General features: G+C 44.1%; 1 protein-coding gene across 1 annotated transcript in view; it reads right to left on the minus strand.

The window, feature by feature from the left end:
* CIDEA (cell death inducing DFFA like effector a) overlaps positions 1–19,203 on the minus strand; it is a 56,217-nt gene extending 37,014 nt beyond the window's left edge. Inside the window, exons 1-3 of the mRNA XM_069731021.1 lie at positions 18,994–19,203; positions 7,822–7,969; positions 4,050–4,196 (exon numbers count right to left, since the gene is read on the minus strand). Of these exons, the coding sequence (XP_069587122.1) occupies positions 4,050–4,196; positions 7,822–7,969; positions 18,994–19,046 (348 nt within the window). The 5' untranslated portion in view covers positions 19,047–19,203. The remainder of the gene's footprint in view (positions 1–4,049; positions 4,197–7,821; positions 7,970–18,993) is intronic.
* Between the last annotated feature and the right edge of the window lie 1,121 nt (positions 19,204–20,324).

Here is a 20,324-nt window from a genome sequence, read left to right on the forward strand (position 1 = left end):
TACTGACATTAGTAGTGTGGAATCTGCAAAAAAAATGGAGAGAAGACATGGTTTACTGTATGTAAACCATGTCTCAAATCATGTCGGGTTTTAGGAAGGAGAAAGAAAAAGCCGGTAATTGAATTACCGGCTTTCAAGCTGTATAGCGCTGGAATAAATATTAATATATATACATATATGTGTCTCACTGACATATATATATATATATACCTATTCTATGTGTACACATTTATTCTACCTATTCTACTGTAAGCTGTCAGTGTGATTTTACTGTACACCGCACTGAATTACCGGCTTTTCTCTCTAACAGCGCTGCGTATTTCTCGCAAGTCACACTGCTTGTCCGTGTGAAATCCGTATTTTTCACGCTTCCATAGACTTTCATTGGCGTATTTCTTGCGCAGTACGGTGACAAACGCAGCATGCTGCGATTTTGTACGGCCGTAGAAAGCCGTATAATACTGATCAGTAAAATACGGCAGATAGGAGCAGGGGCATAGAGAATAATTGTGCCGTATTTTTTGCGAGTTTTACGGACGTAGTTTCTGCGCTCTTACGTCCGTAAAACTTGCAAGTGTGAAGCCGGCCTTATAAGGATGTCAGGGACAAGATCATAGACCTGCACAAAGGTGGAATGGGCTACAAAACCATAAGTAAGACGCTGGGTGAGAAGGAGACAACTGTTGGTGCAATAGGAAGAAAATGGAAGAAATACAAAATGACTGTTAATCAACATCGATCTGGAGAACCATGCAAAATCTCACCTCATGGGGTGATCATGAGGAAGGTGAAACAACCTAACACGGACAGCCTCAAAATCTTAATGATTTAGAGATGATCTGCAAAGAGGTGTGGACCAAAATTCCTCCTGACATGTGCGCAAACCTCATCATTAACTACACAAACGTCTACTTAGGATAAATTGGAGTAAGTCTATCTTGTTTAAGGTGGACGATGTGGATGGGGAGCCATTGGAGGACGGGCGACTGGAGGTGACGAGTAAATTTAAGTACCTGGGAATATGGGTATCTATGCCGGTCACTGACTATATACATGAGAATCTGACTCCAATCTTGGGTGCCCTCAAGGCAAAAGCGGATGCATGGCTTAAGCTACATTTGTCTGTGGTAGGCAGGGTGAATCTTATCAAAATGATTCTGATGCCGAAAATATTGTATATTCTTCACAATGCGCCGGTTTGGATACCACGTGGGAAATTTAGACAGATCAACTCTCTGTTTAGGAATCTGATTTGGGGGAGGCAGCATCCGCGTATCAAACTGGAGACACTTCAGCGACCCAAGGATGATGGGGGTCTGGCATTGCCTAACCCTGAGTTGTACTTTCTTGCAGCCCAGAGTCAGCATTTAAGGGGCTGGGCGCATGGGGGGGTCATCTGGGGCAGTACAGCGGTTGATGGAGGTGGTGACAAAAAGAAGGCCAGTGGTGCAATGTTTGGAGGATGGATCCTTGGAGAGTTTGGGGAAGCTATATCCGACTTTGCTGTTGATACGCAAGCTGTGGAGTAGATTGAGGCACATACGTGGGATCACGGACTTGACTAAATACTCGCCGCTATGGCATAATAACAATCTGAAAGAATTTGAGGCATTGGGGGTACTGATAGAGTGGTTGGGCAAAGGGATTCAGTATGTGTATCAAATAATTGAACAAGGTGAACTGAAATCATTTTCCCAATTGCAGGCGGAATTTGGTCTTGGGTCTACAGGGGAGTATCAATATTTGCGGATGAGGCATGCCTTTGGAGCTCAGAGTAGGAACGGAGGTATTAGGATTCAAAGGGATATAGTACTGGAGTATGTGTGTAATGATGGGACGACTGGAGGAGTCATATCCACTCTGTACAGGGATCTGTTGCACACTTTTCTATTGGGGTTTCCAATAATGGCAAGAGCTAAATGGGAAAGGGATTTGGGCCCAATAGATAACGAGACTTGGGAGTCGGTGTTGGAATGGATCCCAAGACTGTCGCTGAGTGAACCGTATAGACTGTCACAGCTCTATGTGATACACAGAGTTTATAGGTCGCCGATGGTGCTATATAAGGCAGGATTGCGTAATGACTCTGAATGTCCGAGGTGTAAGTCTACGGATGCAGACATTTTCCATATGATGTGGACATGTCCGAGGTTGGCTGCCTTCTGGGTGGTAGTTTTGAGTCGTATGGAAGGTGCGTATGGGTGCACGGTGCCAAGGGATCCAGTTGTCTGTTTGTTGGGATGCGTGGATGAGATTGGAGTGGATAAACACCTAAAGATATCTATAGCCAGATTGTTGTATATGGCTAGGAAGGTGATAGCTAGAAACTGGATTAGGGAAGAGCCGCCGTCAAGAGGAGAGTTCCTCCAGTATGTGAAACAGGGCCTGACACTGGAAAAGGGGATTTATAAGAAGAAAGGGAAAACTGAAACGTTCAATAAAATGTGGTCTCCATGGATTGCTATGGGATAGTAATGTGAAGTGTGGCTTAAGGTACCGTCACACTTAGCGACGCTGTGGCGATACCGACAACGATCCGGATCGCTGCAGCGTCGCTGTTTGGTCGCTGGAGGGCTGTCACACGGACCGCTCTCCAGCGACCAACGATGCCGGTGGGCGTCGGGTGGCTGGGCGCGGCGCCGCGCTTGGTGGCACGGTGTTTGCCCTGGTTGCCATCCTGGAGGTAGGGGGAGGCGGGCACTGAATGCTTGCCTGCGGCCGTCTGTCCTCCGGCGCTGTGCTCTGTGCTCCTCCTGTGCTGTCTGTGGGCGCGGCGGCCGGAGAGCGGAGCGGTGACGTCACCGCTCTGCTTTCCGGCTGGCCGACGCTCGCGGCCGGTGCGGGGGGGGGGGGGGGGGGGAGTGCGGGGCGCGGCGCTGGAGGGCGGACGGCTGTGGGTGGGTGTGTACTGTTTGGTTTTTTTTGCTTTTGAGGTGGTGGCCGGGGTGGGCGTCGGGTTGCTGGGCGCGGCCCTGCGCTTGGTTGCCCGGTGTTTGCCCTGGTTGCGAGTGAAGACGTCGCTGGGTCGGTGTCACACACGCCGATTCAGCGATGTCTGCGGGGAGTCCAGCGACCAAATAAAGTTCTGGACTTTCTTCCCCGACCAGCAACAGCACAGCAGGGGCCTGATCGCTGCTGCCTGTCACACTGGACGATGTCGCTGGCGAAGACGCTGCAACGTCGCGGATCGCTGGCGATGTCGTCTAGTGTGACGGTACCTTTATACGAATGGTTGAGGGATTAGATACTCTATTGTTTTAATGATAGTAGTAATTAACAAGATGAGCTGCTTTGTGGGGTGGGGGTGGGGGGCTTTGGGATCGAAGGGGGCTGTTTGAAGGGGGAGGGGGGGAAATACACTATATTGAAAATGTAAATGTAACATGTTAATTGCCTTGTTATTCTTAATAAAAATTTATTTGAATAAAAAAAAACTACACAAACGTCTGACTGCTGTGCTTGCCAACAAGGGTTTTGCCACCAAGTATTAAGTCGTGTTTGCCAGAGGAAACAAATACTTATTTCTCACTGCAAAATGCAAATAAATTTGTATAAAATGTATACAATGTGATTTTCTGGATTTTATTTTTGATATTCTATCTCTGTGTTAAAATTAACCTACCCTTAAAATTATAAACTGTTCATACCTTTGTCAGTGGGCAAACTTACAAAATCAGCCAGGGATCAAATACTTAGTCTGTATCGTCATCGAGATATTAGACCCATGGTATATTGGTAGCATAACGACAGGGTTAACTTTCCCAGACAGTATTAATGAGAAATGCGGTTTGTTCCATGATGTAACCTTATTATGTTGTATAATCTTTAATAAAATGAGTAAAAAAAAGAAAAAAAAATTCTCCTTTATTCATGCATCCGACTCCCCATTCACAAACCAGTGCACTAATGTATACATACACGGCCTTTACTAGGTCCAGTTGGTGTGAGTATTGATGGGACATGGGAGATTTTAATCCAGTGCCTAATTTGACAGATGCTAGAAGAAATTATATTCTAGTTACTTAACAGACAATCATCAGAAAACATACTTGTGCCCACTTCTGTCTTCCTTCCAGAAGTACAAACTGTGTGCTGTCCTCCAAAGACTGAAAGAACTCCTCCGTGTCCACAACGGTGCCATCTTCTTCAAGCACCAGAGTTACAATGCTGCTGGTAATGAACAACGTCTCAATTGCCTGTAATAATAAGTTTCATTGAACTGTAATATTTAGTAGACAATTATTAGATAGGCTCATGTCAGCAGATATATTTTGTAAGTAGGCAGTTATGGTGTTATCTCTATTAAGAGATAATTTGGGTAATAGGACTAATTTTTAATCTGTGTTGAAACAATTAATTACCAATTAGCAAATTTAAAAAATGTTCCATCAGAAGACACAGTAAAGTATTGAAACATGTCCCATTTTCTGATCTAAATAACTGAAAACAAGGTGTATGCTTTCTCAACCTTTTTCTCACATTGAATTAAAAGGGTAATTGGACAGTGCCAAACTTCGTTAATGTGAGGCATGTGGGGCCAGTGACATCAGGTCTACAGATATCTTCTGAATCTCGTGCCGTAGCACCAGGTACCATACATCTGACATATTCACTAGCATAGTACAGCGGCACAACAGTTGCCCCTCATGTGCAGACTGGCATGTATCTGTAGACGTGAGAACACCGGCCCTGCTCACCTCCCGAAGAGTGGAGCTGGATTACCCCTTCATGCCCTTCGTTTAGCATATACACAGGGAAAAGTATCAGATAGGGGCTGTGATGGATGCGAACAGTGACCTAACTACATCTGTTTAAGAGATAAGTTTTTAGATACTCCTAAATTATTACAAATGTCTTGGTTGTTTAAGTTATAGTGATGAGCGAGTGTACTCATTGCTCGGGTTTTCCCAAGCACGCTCGGGTGGTCTCCGAGTATTTGTAAGTGTTCAGAGATTTTGTTTTCCTCACCTGAAAGATTTACGGCTGCTAGACAGGCTAAACACATGTGGAAATTCACTAGCAACCAGGCAACATGTACTCAGCCTGGCTAGCAGCCGTAAATCATTCAGCTGAGGTGACAAAAATTAATTTTTCGAACACAAACAAGTACTCGGATATCACCAGAGCATGCTCGGGAAACTGCGAGCAACGACTATACTCCCTCATCACTAGTAAGTTATTATCCGGGCATTAAATATTAAACCCTCAAGGAAAAAAGAATTGCATTTGGAGCCATAGCAATCAATCAAATTTCATGTATCATTTTCTTAGTGGAGTTTACTAAATCAAAGCTGAACTTGAATTGGCTGCCACCTGCCAAGGCCACAAGTACAGTTGGTGTAAATTTATTTGCATGGTCCATCCATGCAGTCGGCTGTGGCAGTGGTCTGTGGCCGCTGGAATGGGAGAGGGAGTCTAGCCTCATGCCTGACTATATCCGTGGCCCTTTTCTTTATTAGCTGGTCTGGTGCAACATCATTGTTGCAGTGTGATGCACGTGACGTCACACCAGGCAGAATAATCAAAAAAGGAGCCATGGACGCCATCAGCTAACAAGCGGTATTCCTCCCATTCCAGTGGCCACAGACCACTGTCGTGGCTGATGGAATAGGTAGCAAATCTATCGACAAGCCCCTCATTTCTTAGGAGCTACTTTCATACATGGTGCAGTCTATATCAGAGCAGACACCGAAACAGAGGGTCATGTATGTCATGGGAGGCACTGGATTCAGCCTAGGACAGAAGAATACATTATGTGGTTATGGTTCATTTACAGTGGGTACGGAAAGTATTCCCCTTTAAATTTTTCACTCTGTTTCATTGCAGCCATTTGATAAATTAAAAAAAAAAGTTCATTTTTTTCACATAATGTACACTCAGCACCCCATCTTGACAGAAAAAAAACACAAATGTAGAATTTTTTGCAAATTTATTAAAAAAGAAAAAACTGAAATATCACAGTCATAAGTATTCAGACCCTTTGCTCAGAAACTCATTTAAGTCACATGCTGTCCATTTCCTTGTGATCCTCCTTGAGATGGTTCTACGCCTTTATTGGAGTCCAGCTGTGTTTAATTAAACTGATAGGACTTGATTTGGAAAGGCACACACCTATCTATATAAGACCTCACAGCTCACAGTGCCTGAGACCAAATGAGAATCAGGAGGTCAAAGGAACTGGCCAAGCTCAGGCTACGTTCACATTAGCGTTGCGCGCCGGTGCGTCGGCGACGCAACGCACAAAAAACGCGCGCAAAAACGCTGCGTTTTGCGACGCGTGCGTCATATTTTGACGAAAATCGGACGCACGAAAAATGCAACTTGTTGCATTTTCTTGCGTCCGACGCTAGCGTCGGAAACGACGCACGTGTCGAAAAACGCAACCAAAAAAACGCACGCTTCCCCTATGTTAAACATAGGGGCGCGTCGCCGCTGCGTCGCCGACGCAACAGCGACGCACATTAGCGGAACGCTAATGTGAACGTAGCCTCAGAGACAGAATTGTAGCAAGGCACATATCTGCCCAAGGTTACAACAGAATTTCTGCAGTACTCAGGGTTCCAAAGAGCACAGTGGCCTCCATAATCCTTAAATGGAAGAAGTTTGGGAACACCAGAAGTCTTCCTAGTCCTGGCCGTCCAGCCAAACTGAGCAATCGTGGGAGAAGAGCCTTGGTGAGAGAGGAAAAGAAGATCAAGATCACTGTGGCTGAGCTCCAGACATGCAGTAGGGAGATGGAAGAAAGTTCCACAAAGTCAACTATCATTGCAGCCCTTCACCAGTTGGCCCTTTATGGCAGATGGCCCGACGGAAGCCTCTCCTCAGTGGAAGACATATGAAAGCCCGCATAGAGTTTGCTAAAAAACACATGAAGGACTCCCAGACTATGAGAAATAAGATTCTCTTGTCTGATGAGACGAAGATAGACCTTTTCGGTGATAATTCTAAGCGTTATGTGTGGAGAAAAGCAGGCACTGCTCATCACCTGCCCAATACAATCCCAACAGTGAAACATAATGGTAGCAGCATCATGCTACAGGGGGTGTCTTTCAGCTGCAAAGACTGGACGACTGATTGTTGAAGGGAACATGAATGCGGCCAAGAACAGAGATATCCTGGATGAAAACCTCTTCCAGAGTCCTCTGGACCTTAGACTTGGCCGAAGGTTCACCTTCCAACAAGACAATAACCCTAAGTACACAGCTAAAATAACAAAGAAGTGGTTCAGAACAAATAACTCTGACCATTCTTGACTGGCCCAGCCAGAGACCTGACCTAAACCCTATTGAGAATCTCTGGAGAGACCTGAAAATGGCTGTCCACCAATGTTCATCATCCAACCTGAAGGAACTGGAGAGAATCTACAAGGAAGAATGACAGAGGATCCCCAAATCCAGGTGTGAAAAACCTCTTGCATCATTCTCAAGAAGACTCATGGCTGTACTAGCGCAAAAGGGTACTTCTACTCAATACTGAGCAAAGGGTCTGAAAACTTATGACCATGTGATATTTCAGTTTTTAATACATTTACAAAAATTTCTACATTTCTGTTTTTTTCACTCAAGATCGGGTGCAGTGTGTACATTAATGAAAAAAAAAATGAACTTTTTTTGAATTTACCAAAAGGCTGCAATGAAAGAGTGAAAAAGGTAAAGATGTCTGAATACTTTACGTACACAATGTATTTGAGCCCATTTCTGGGTCTGCTGAATTCTGTGCAAAATGGCCTCCATTTCCAGGAAACTTACTAATTCAGTGAAATATCTGATTTAAACTACAAAACTACAATTATAGCTCACAGTGTACGACTGGGACAAATACCTTTTCTAGGAGTTCCTTTAGTGTTCCGGCTACCACTCCTTTCCTCCTGCTTCTGTCACAATTGGATACTCGAAATGGTCGTTGTTGGGGAGTGAGAGGTGGAAATAAAACTCTTCGGGTCAGCGAGGAACCCACCGTCGTAACTGATCTGCAAATAAGCAACATACATTAAAACGAATAAACATTTAAAAAAACTGAAACGAAAAAAAAAAAAAAATGAAGGTGAATTTACTGGCAATGCATGTTAGTTAATAACATCAGAATACTGATAACTACAAAAACTGCAGCAACCAAATGTAAAAAAGGTCTCATGCGAATAGAGTATAAACAATGCAAGATGGCTTACTGGAGCAGCGGCTATAGGAAGAAAGTGACTTTATATCCTACCTGTACCCAATCACTTCCAGTCATCGGAGCGGAGCAGGGAACGATTACAGTTACATCGTTACATAGTGAGGGCGCCGTTATTCTCCGGCACATTGACAGCCTGCTCTGCAGTGAGTGTGTGCATGCGCACAGAGTAAGCTGTTACATGTACCAGTGAGTGATAATTGCTGGACTCACTGTGGTGACTGTAGCTGCGTCCTGGACCACCCCAATCACTGGAAGACTGGAAGCGAGTGGCTACAGGAAGGATATAACTTCCAATTTTTTTCACTGTATCTGCTGCTCCAGTAAGATGGCTACAAAGGGTTTAGATGCTTTTTACTTACAGATTAATATCGGCAGGCAAGTCGCAACAGATTCCCTTTAAGACCATGTTCACACGCAAAGTACCGTACATTTTCCGTGTTTTTGCTTTTTTTTTATTTGCTGCAATTAACAATTCAAGGAAAGTGTATGATATTTCATAAGAAAACTCATATACAAAGCACAATGAAGAACTTTGTGTTTTGGGGGCAATTATTTCCAATAAAATGACTGAAATACGAGTGTAAAATTGCAATTGTGTGTTTAAGTGGGAACACCAGTGTCTCTGCATAAAGAAAAAAAGAAATCTGCACCCAAAATTCATAACAATCCCCCCTCAATGTACAGAGCAGCTGAGACCATCTGCTGATAACACGAGTACAAAATGCAGCGTTTTTGCAAATGGGAACATGGCCTTATTGACCAGAATCACAATGCAGCTTTCATTCTTCCAACGCTGAGCTATAATTGTTTCTTATGGGCGACAAAACCAGTTTTTCTTTAATATAGTTGCGAAATGGAGGCTTTAAAATAACCATAAATATGATGTAACTCGTCCTGTTGTCTAGAAAAGAGCACGTGTTCTGGGTCGAATATCTGACACATAGCGCCGTCAATGCACAGCTGAGCATAGTAACCAGGCACTGCACTTGTACAGTGCCTTTCGAAAGTATTCAGCTCCCTGGAACTTTTCAACCTTTTCCCACAATATTATTCGGCCCCTTTAACTTAATACTTTGTTGCGCCACCTTTTGCTGCGATTACAGCTGCAAGTAGTTTGGGGCATGTCTCTATCAGTTTTGTACATCGAGAGACTGAAATTCTTGCCCATTCTTCCTTGGCAAACAGCCCGAGCTCAGTGGTTTGATGGAGATCGTTTGTGAACAGCAGTTTTCAGCTCTTTCCACAGATTCTCAATTGGATTGATGTCTGGATTTTGACTTGGCCATTCTAACGCCTGGATACGTTTATTTGTGAATCATTCCATTGTAGATTTTGCTTTATGTTTGGGATCATTGTCTTGTTGGAAGACAAATCTCCGTCCCAGTCTCAGGTCTTTTGCAGACTCAAACAGGTTTTCTTCAAGAATGGTTCTGTATTTGGCTCCATCCATCTTCCCATCAATTTTAACCATCTTCCCTGTCCCTGCTGAAGAAAAGCAGGCCCAAACCATGATGCTGCCACCACCATGTTTGACAGTGGGGATGGTGTGTTCAGGGTGATGAGCTGTGTTGCTTTTACGCCAAACATATCCTTTGGCATTGTTGCCAAAAAGTTCGATTTTGGTTTCATCTGACCAGAGCACCTTCTTCTACATGTTTGATGTGTCTCCCAGGTGGCTTGCTGCAAACTTTAAACAACACTTTTTATGGATATCTTTGAGAAATGGCTTTCTTCTTGCCACTCTTCCATAAAGGCCAGATTTGTGCAGTGTACGACTGATTGTTGTCCTATGGACAGAAAGTCCCACCTCAGATGTAGATCTCTGCAGTTCATCCAGAGTGATCATGGGCCTCTTGGCTGCATCTCTGATCAGTTTTCTCCTTGTTTGAGATTAAAGTTTAGAGGGATGGCGGGGTCTTGGTAGAGTTGCAGTGGTATGATACTCCTTCCATTTCAATATGATCGCTTGCACAGTGCTCCTTGGGATGTTTAAAGTTTTGGAAATCATTTTGTATCCAAATCCGGCTTTAAACTTCTCCACAACAGTATCATGGACCTGCCTGTAGTGTTCCTTGGTCTTCATGATGCTCTCTGTGCTTCAAACAGAACCCTGAGACAATCATAGAGGAGGTGCATTTATACGGAGACTTGATTACACACAGGTGGATTATATTTATCATCATTAGGCATTTAGGACAACATTGGATCATTCAGAGATCCACAATGAACTTCTGGAGGTAGTTTGCTGCACTGAAAGTAAAGGGGCCGAATAATATTGCACGCCCCACTGTTCAGTTTTTGAATTTCCACCAATATTTAAATAACCAATAAATTTCGTTCAACTTCACAATTGTGTTCCACTTGTTGATTCTTCACCAAAAATTTACATTTGGTATCTTTATGCTTGAAGCATGATATGTGGAAAAAGGATGAAAAGTTCAAGGGATCTGAATACTTTCGCAAGGCACTGTATATAGCAGCACTGTCAAAAAGACTGTCTCCCATAAAAGATCGTTTTACCTTGGGCAAATCTAGTTTGTCCATAAATAAAGACACTAAAATGTCCAGAAAAAGCCCCCAGCTGCCAGGACAGAGCGGCCACAATGCCATAGACAACAATGCTATAAATAAGTAGCAAACAGGCTATTTCCTGACATATGTCTATGTGGTTGGACACCTCAATGCAAGCTTGAGTAGTATTTTAATGTAATTGCCTAGAAATAAGCTAATCTGGACTACATCGCATTCCAGATTTAATACTAATCCAATAATCTACTTATAGTAGTCGCCTCACTGGCACACAATAATTAGCTAATTGAAAGATCATCCAATGCTTCAGGTATTCACATATGACTGGATTCACATATTTCTGAATGTGCAGCAATTGAGAGTTAAATTTAGGATTTGAAGCGGGGCTTACAATTGCACCATGGGCAAGGTGACCAAAAACTCAACGAAAATGCTGATTGTCATGGTTTTCAAGCGGATTCCAGCTCTAAGCATTTTGACAGCCAAGGCCCCCACACATTAGCTGCTAGCAGAAGGATGGCTTGGCTAACATTTCTCTACAAAGTCCTCCATCCATATAAACGAATGCTCGCCTCAGCCGAGTGCTCCTGTACCCTCTCAGACTCCTCTGACCACAGCTCATCTTCCATGAGAATAAAAAGATCGGCTGCTACAATGCAACAGACCACATCTTCATCTGTCAGAAGAGTCGGGACTTGGGAGGTCTCATTCACACTTGAGCCAGCTCATACTTGCATGGTAGGCCAACTTTAGTAAAGCGTACGTGGTGGGATTTAATGGCCATGTAGTAAATTGCCCTTAAGTGCCACATAGTTGGGGTCCCATGTAGTGTTCATCACAGGCATAGTGCACGTCTGAAATGCAGTTTAAAAGAAGCTGCTTCCTAAAAGACACACTGGCTTTCTGTAAAAAGTCACTGACTTAGGAAAGCAGCGTTTTACATGGCTAATGGTATCCGGGGCCACGGCTTCAAGTCCATAACCCCAACCGCTTTCAGGTGAAAATTTTTAAAGATACTACATTTATTCTAAACCATTTCCACAACGATTTCATACATCAGAAATTGCACCAAAGACACAAGGTCTCTTGCATCTGTTCTCTAAAGGGAATAACTCAAATTTGACTACAAGCTATTTTCATTGTATTGTCACTTTGGTTTGATCCAGCATTTCTGCGTGACCCTGGCCTTGCAGCGAACATGGCAAAATGAGATCATTTTTATTATCTGATGAAGCCCTGTACTGATATTATTCTTTAGAAACTGAATGACACATTAGTCCAGGAACAGGTGGTGTCGACGGCTGCCTGCCCCAAGCGAGGTTTGTACTATGTGCAAAGAAGGGTAACTAGTTTTATGTCCCTTTTTTGCCACAGGATTGTATAGGAGTTTTTTCTCGCAGGATTACAGATGTTGAAGAAATATGACACTAAATGAAGGAGACGTTGGAGAATTACATGGAGCAGGAATAATTTAGAATAAAAATAATGATTATTAAGTGCCATGCGCAGCATTACGCCAAAATTAGGTGTGTAAATACATTCTTAAAGTGAACCGGTCATCAGGATTTTGCTCTGTAAACTACAGAGTATCAGGTCAGCGCCATTATACTGATTAAACGATACCTGGGGTGAAGAAATCCTTCTTGTGGTTGTTTAATCTTTACTAGTAGTTTTCAGTTAATGAGATTTTTGTGCTTGGGGGTGGGTGGGGGGTGCCTGTAGGGTGGGCTTTATGTGGTGCTCTGGCCTCATGGTCATCATTCTGGCTTAAATGACAGGTCACTGAACCTTCAAGTAACCTGCCTATTTTATTAACCCTTTAAGGACATGGGGTATTTCAGTTTTTGCGTTTCCATTTTTTGCTCCCCTTCTTCCCACGGGTATAACTTTTTTTTATTTTTCCATCACTATGGCCATGTGAGGACACCACTGGTTTTAATATATTGTGTACTGTAAAACGGGAACAAATTTCCAAATGCGGTGAATTTGCAAAAAAAGTGCAATTCCACAATGTTTTTAGGATTTTTTGGATGTTCACTAAATGCTAAAACTGACCTGCTATTATGATTCGCCAGGTCATTATGAGTTCACAGACACCAAACATGTCTAGGTTCTTTTTTATTTAAGTGGTGAAAAAAAATCCAAAGTTTGTAATAAAAAAAAAAAAAAAGTTACCATTTTCCAAGACCCATATCGTCTCCATTTTTTGGAATCTAGAGCTGGATGAGGGCTTATTTTTATGGCCACCAATCTGACATTTTTATGGATACCATTATGGTATGTATACGATCTTTTGATCGCCCGTCAATGAATTTTATTGCAATGTTTCAGCAACCAAAAAAAACATAATTCTGGCGTTTCGATTTTTTTCTCGCTACACCGTTTACCGATTGGATTAATTCTTTTTATATATTGATAGATCGGACAATTCTGAATGCGGCGATACCAAGTATGTTAGGGGGTGATTTCAAATTGTATATATTTTTTAAAACTTATTTATTTTTTTTACTTTTTACTTGCTTCAATAGTCTCCATGGGAGACTAGAAGCTGCACTTGTCCGATCACTTGTACTACATACAGGTGCATCTCACAAAATTAGAATATCAAGAAGTTAATTTATTTCAGTTCTTCAATACAAAAAGTGAAACTCATTATATAGAGTCATTACAAATAGTGATCTATTTCAAGTGTTTATTTCTGTTAATGTTGATGATTATGGCTTACAGCCAATGAAAAGCCAAAAGTCATTATCTCAGTAAATTAGAATACTTTATAACATCAGCTTGAAAAAATGATTTTAACATCCGAAATGTTGGCCTACTGAAATGTATGTTCAGTAAATGCACTCAATGCTTGGTCAGTGCTCCTTTGGCATCAATTACTGCATCAATGCAGCGTGGCATGGAGGCTATCACCCTGTGGCACTGCTGAGGTGTTATGGAAGCCCAGGTTGCTTTGATAGCGGCCTTCAGCTCGAAGTATCCACAAATGAGCGGCCATGTGACATGGGTGCCGATGGGTGGGGTTCAGAGGCGTAGCTAGGGTTTTGGTTCAGGGGGTGCGAAGCTTCTGAGTGGGCCCCTAAGCAGGTAACCTTGAACACAGCTGACCGCGCTATTACTGAAGATAATCTCTATATAAAGACCAACATGGATATTACCGCCATATGGTCAGAGGTAAATACCAGCCCTACAGAACATATAAGAGATCACAGCACAGTTACAGATGGAGACTTACCGCTGACATCCTTTCTGATGGAATCGTTCACTTTTCCTGTCTTTTCCATCTGGTCCAGACCGACATGACAACTTCTTCTAGCCAGGACTCGGCTGCAGAGAATACATCAGAGACACATTTCACATCTCATATTCCAGCCCCATCACCATCTATTCAAAAGCCTGCACAAACTCCTCATCCTGCTGATATCCCTATACTGAGCCACTGCTGCCTTATGTGTCCCTATTACTGCCCCTGTTGTGTGTTACTATGTGCCCTCTAAATTCTAAAGCACCCCTCTATAATATAGTAATGCCAGGTGCAAGTGCCCTAGAAAACAGTGCCCATATTTTGCCCCCTAGAAAGTAATAATGCCCTGTGTGCCCCTTTGAGAGTCACAGTAACCTGAGTTCCCCTATAACAATAAGTGCCCACTTTACATTTAATAATGTCCCGAGTTTCCCCCCTGTACAGCTCCCCTATACACAGTATGATGCTCTCTTATACACAGTATAATGCCCCCTCACTGTATAGTACCACATATACAGTATACTGACTCCTTAGTAGCCTCCAAACTGTTTGATGGCTCCAACAAAGTATAATGCCCCCTCACTGTAATCCCCACACTGTACGATGGCCCCCTCACTGTAATCTCCACACTGTATGATGGCCTCCTAGATAGCCTCCAGATACTACATTTAGGACTATGCACTCCCCATAAGCCTCCATATAGTATTATGTACTCCCCATAGGCCTACTATATATTCTATAATGCACCCCCCCATAGGCAGACTCTATACTGTATCATGTATCCCCCATAGGCAGACTCTTTAGCACAAGGCTGCACCTCCATAGGCAGATCCTGTAGTATAAGACAGCACCCCCATAGGCAGACCATGTAATATAAGACAGTACCCCTTTAGGCAGATCCTGCAATATCAGGCAGCCCCCTATAGGCAGATTCTGTAATATCAGGCAGCCCCCTATAGGCAGATCCTGTAATATCAGGCAGCCCCACTATAGGCAGATCCTGTAGTATAAGGGAGCCCCCCCTATAGGCAGATCCTGTAGTATAAGGCAGCCCCCCCTATAGGCAGATCCTGTAGTTTAAGGCAGTACCCCTATAGGCAGACCCTGTAATATAAGGCAGCACCTGTAGTATAAGGAAGCACCCGTCAAAAACAAATACCACTCTTCCTCCGCAGCTCTGGGCGCCCACTCATCTCCTGACAGTGGGCGCCGGCTAGTGACATCATCGCGCCCCGTCAGCGTCTGCGTCAGGACGTCAGACGCTGAGAGGGGGATGATGGGAGGAGCGTAGCGCTCCTTCTCCCATCAATACGATCAGCTGTATCAACTAAATGCCGATACAGCTGATCTTCTGATGATGGCAGGGGGCCCGCTGCTGGCATCGGAGCCCCCCACCTGCTCAGGGGCCCCAAAGCGGCCGGGCGGCAGAGCAGGGAGATCAATTCTCCCTGCTCTGCCGCAGAATGCAACTGTATCGGTGGGCTCCGTGCGCCGATACAGTTATAGTCGCGTAGCTCCGGGGGGGGGGGGCCCTCTGAGCTCTGGGCCCGGGGCGCTCACACCCTCTGCCCCCCCCCCCCGGTAGCTACGCTACTGGTGGGGTTAATGATGCGCTTCTTGCACGTGCATGTTAAATGCAACTGACAGAGTTTGACAGCGGCATTTAACATGTTAACAGCTGTGGGTAGATCGCGATTCTGCCCGCCACTGTTAAGGAAACGTGACAGCTGATAAGATCAGCTATCATGTGCCGGAAAAGGTGTGGGCTCATCGCCGGAGCCCACACCAAACAGGGGTAGGCGTCCAATGTCGGATATATCAGTCATTTGACTTTAAGGGGTTAAATACTGTGATTGTGCAGTAAATAGTGTGGTCTTGTAAAAAAATTAAATAAATGTAACTCCAGCAAAATGGCGCCAGCTGTGGTGCTTGCGTAGTAGGATCTATCACTTGTGCAGTAGGATTTATCTATTTTTGCTCTAACAAAATCGATTGCTATAATCAGCAAGGAAGGTAAGGCAGCACGGTGGCTTAGTGGTTAGCAATGGAGCCTTGCAGGCACTGGAGTCCTGGGTTCAAATCCCACCATGGACAACATCTGGAAGGAGTTTGTATGTTCTCCCCGTGTTTGTGTGGGTTTCCTCCGGTTTCTACCCACACTCCAAAGACATACTGATAGGGAATTTAGATTGTGAGCCCCATCGGGGACAGCAATGAAAATGTGTGCAAACTGTAAAGCGCTACGGAATATGTTAGCGCTATATAAAAATAAAGATTATTGTTATGGCCCGCTGACTGTCTGGTTTTCTTTGTAGATCTCCGATTCCTTCCTACCGCCAATTACCAGCGGCATGTACAGCATGTATCCAGAGACTAGTGATGGGCTGCAGTAATAGTGAGAACATAGATGGCAAGTCACCGCTGCAGGAAGTAGAGGTGGTCAGGGACCACCAGAATGGCAGGACTGGATACACAGGGAAAATAAAAATGTATTGAGTACTTCTTGATTTGGGAACATTCCTTCCTCTTTGCTGATTTTCTGTATTGTTTGAGGAAATGCAGAAAAATATACTGTAAATCAGGACACACTTTTTCCTGGGCCACATTGTCAAATTGAACCAATGCCAAGAGCCACAACAGATCTTAAGGGGTATTACTATCAAACATTCATTCTTATAAACAATAAATGTAATTCACGCCCGATAGGCACCAGTTTCACCATGTACACCTATCAGGGTAACTGGACTCCAGTCCTCCTCCATTCTCACACCAGAAAGAGGCTGACTATGAGGCTAACCCCATTGTAATTTAGGTGAATTTCATTGCTCCCATGCACTGCAATGACAATGGCCATCTCTGATCTACTGCTTGTCGGAGACCCCAAAGAATGGCACTGCAGGCTACACGTTACGCACTTGTGCTATAAATGTGTCCTTGCTTAGAAAGTAGGGTCCCAGAGGTCAGACCACTACCAATGAAAAGGAATCCGAATTACTCTGCTCCCAGGAGACAGATTTCATGAGAGACCCTTAAGTGAAATACACAGATTATTCTTATGCCCATCCTGCGCTTACTGAGCCCCCCACATACAATATGGAGACCCTCGTATATATATATATTTGGTCGAGGCAACCTCTATGACATCATCGTCGCCATGGCAACCATTATGACATCTACGTCGATACTGTGCCCGTCGCTGAATCAGAAACGTGGGATTTCTACGTCCTTTATGACATCATCGTCGCTGTGCCCGTTGCGGATTGGTCGAGGTCGCCAGGCCTCGACCAATCAGAGACGCGGGATGTCTACGTCCTTCATGACATCATCGTCGCTGTGCCCGTTGCTGATTGGTCGAGGCTTGGCGGCCTCGACCAATCAGAGACGCGGGATTTCCTGGACAGACAGACAGAAAGACAGACGGAAAAACCCTTAGACAAATTATATATATATATATATATCTATATATATATCTATATATATATAGATATATATATAGATATAGATATATATATATAGATATATATATATAGATATATATATATAGATATATATATATAGATATATATATAGATATATATATAGATATATATATATAGATATATATATAGATATATATATAGATATATATATATAGATATATATATAGATATATATATAGATATATATATAGATATATACCGTATATACTCGAGTATAAGCCGAGATTTTCAGCCCAAATTTTTGGGCTCAAAGTGCCCCTCTCGGCTTATACTCGAGTCATGGTCTGTGGCAGGGTCGGCGGGTGAGAGGTCTGAGACATACTTACCTGCTCCCGGCGATCCTGACGCTCCCCCTGCCCGTCACACTGTCTTCGGGCGCCGCAGTTCTTCCCCTGTACAGTGGTCACGTGGGAACGCTCATTAAACTTATGAATATGGACTCCACTCCCATAGGGGTGGAGCCACATATTCATTTCTCTAATCAGCGGTAACGGTGACCGCTGATAGAGGAAGAAGCTGCGGCACCCGAAGACAGTGTGACGGGCAGGGAGAGCGTAAGGATCGCCGGGAGCAGGTAAGTATGTCATATTTACCTGTCCACGATCCACACGCCGGGCGTCGCTCCATCTTCCCAGCATCTCTCCGCTCTGACTGTGCAGGTCAGAGGGCGCGATGACGCATATAGTGCGCGGAGAGACGCCGGGACCGGACGCTGGGGAGCTCCAAGCAAGAAAGGGGAGTATGTGTTTGTTTGTTTTTATTGCAGCAGCAGCAGCAGCAGTGTTATATATGGCACAGATTTATGTGGAGCATCTATGGGGCCATAATGAACGGTGCAGAGCATTATATATGGGGCACAGCTTTATATGGAGCATCTATGGGGCCATAATGAACGGTGCAGAGCATTATATATGGCACAGCTTTATAATGAGCATCTATGGGGCCATAATGAACGGTGCAGAGCATATATATGGGGCACAGATTTATAAGGAGCATCTATGGGGCAATAATGAACAGTATGGAGCATTGTATGTGGCACAGCTATATATGGATAATCTATGGGGCAATAATGAACGGTATGGAGCATTTATTTTTGAAATTTACCAGTAGCTGCTGCATTTTCCACCCTAGGCTTATACTCGAGTCAATAAGTTTTCCCAGTTTTTTGTGGCAAAATTAGGAGGGTCGGCTTATACTCGAGTATATACGGTATATATATATATATATATATATATATATATATATATATATATATATATATATATATACACACACACACACAGGAGCGGGCGGTTGTATTGGGTGCAAAATTTGAAAAGGGGGAAAAAAAATTCTATTTTGTTGCTCGCTCCCCTAATCTTTCAGGCTGCAGACCTGGGACGATGCACCTGCCCCAGGCATCAGGCTGGGTGCCCTAGTTATACTGCCCCACTGCACGGAAACTACAGAGAAACCAGGGGCGACCCTGGCGAGGACAGCACAAGCCTCCATTCTCCCCAGCAGCCATGCCAGGCAGCGGCTCTCCGCACACCACCCGGCACGCCTGCAGAGGCTGGCACTCACCGTATAAGAGCCTTGGGTGACAGGGCAGTGGCGTACTGCAGGGCACTCTGCATCCTCCCGGGTGGAAGGCAGCGCTGACACTGCTGAGATCTCCGGGAGGAGGGGAGAGGGTTAACCTTTCCCCTACTTCCAGTGATGGATGCGCCGGGTCTCCTCCCCCAGCCCCTGCACTACAGCGCGCTCCTCCTGCTCCACAGCTGAGCCCACACCACAAAATCCGGGCAATTCATCCGTAGCTGAGAGCTGGAGCAGTGACAGCCAATAGCAGCATCGCACGTGATAGGGACAGGGCCATAGCAACCAATCACATTATCGCTTACTAGATGAAGCTGTAATCTGATTGGTTGCTATGGGCAATATCTTCCTCAGCAGTACAATCATGTATGGCATAAACTGACAAGTATAGTAGGTACTATATACCAGGATATCACCGTCTACATAGAGGGCTCAGATACTGATGGGTAGACAGCTCCCCTCAGATATTAGTCCAGTGCTGAGGAAAGATGAATAATGCCACTGTCACACAATCAGTATTTACCTCAGTATTTGTAAGCCAAAATCAGGAGAGGAACAATCAGAGGAAAAGTATCATAGAAACATAAGCACCACTTCTGTATTTATCACCCACTCCTGAATTTGGCTTATAAATACTGAGGTAAAATACTGACCAAATACTGAACATGTGAACTTGGCCGTCGTCTATTACCTTGTTTGGCTGGTGTCTGCCCACTCATTATATAGCGACCACTCATATAGCGCCCACTCATATAGCGCGCGCCCACTCATATAGTGACCACTCATTATATAGCGCCCACTCATATAGTGACCACTCATTATATAGCGCCCATTCATACAGTAACCACTCATTACATAGCGCCCACTCATAGTGACCACTCATTATATAGCGCCCACTCATATAGTGACCATTCATTATATAGCGCCCACTCATATAGTGACCACTCATTATATAGCACCCACTCATATAGTGACCACTCATTATATAACGCCCACTCATAGAGTGACCACTCATTATATAGCGCCCACTCATATAGCGACCACTCATTATATAGTGACCACTCATTATATAGCGCCCACTCATATAGCGACCACTCATTATATAGCGCCCACTCATATAGTGACCACTCATTATATAGCACCCACTCATTATATAGCGACTACTCATTATATAGCGCCCACTCATTATATAGTGACCACTCATTATATAGCGCCCACTCATATTGTGACCACTCATTTAGCACCCACTCATATAGTGACCACTCATTATATAGCGCCCACTCATTATATAGCGACCACTCATTATATAGCGACCA

Source organism: Ranitomeya imitator, chromosome 6 (genome assembly GCF_032444005.1).
Source record: "Ranitomeya imitator isolate aRanImi1 chromosome 6, aRanImi1.pri, whole genome shotgun sequence".
NCBI classification, from domain to species: domain Eukaryota; kingdom Metazoa; phylum Chordata; class Amphibia; order Anura; family Dendrobatidae; genus Ranitomeya; species Ranitomeya imitator.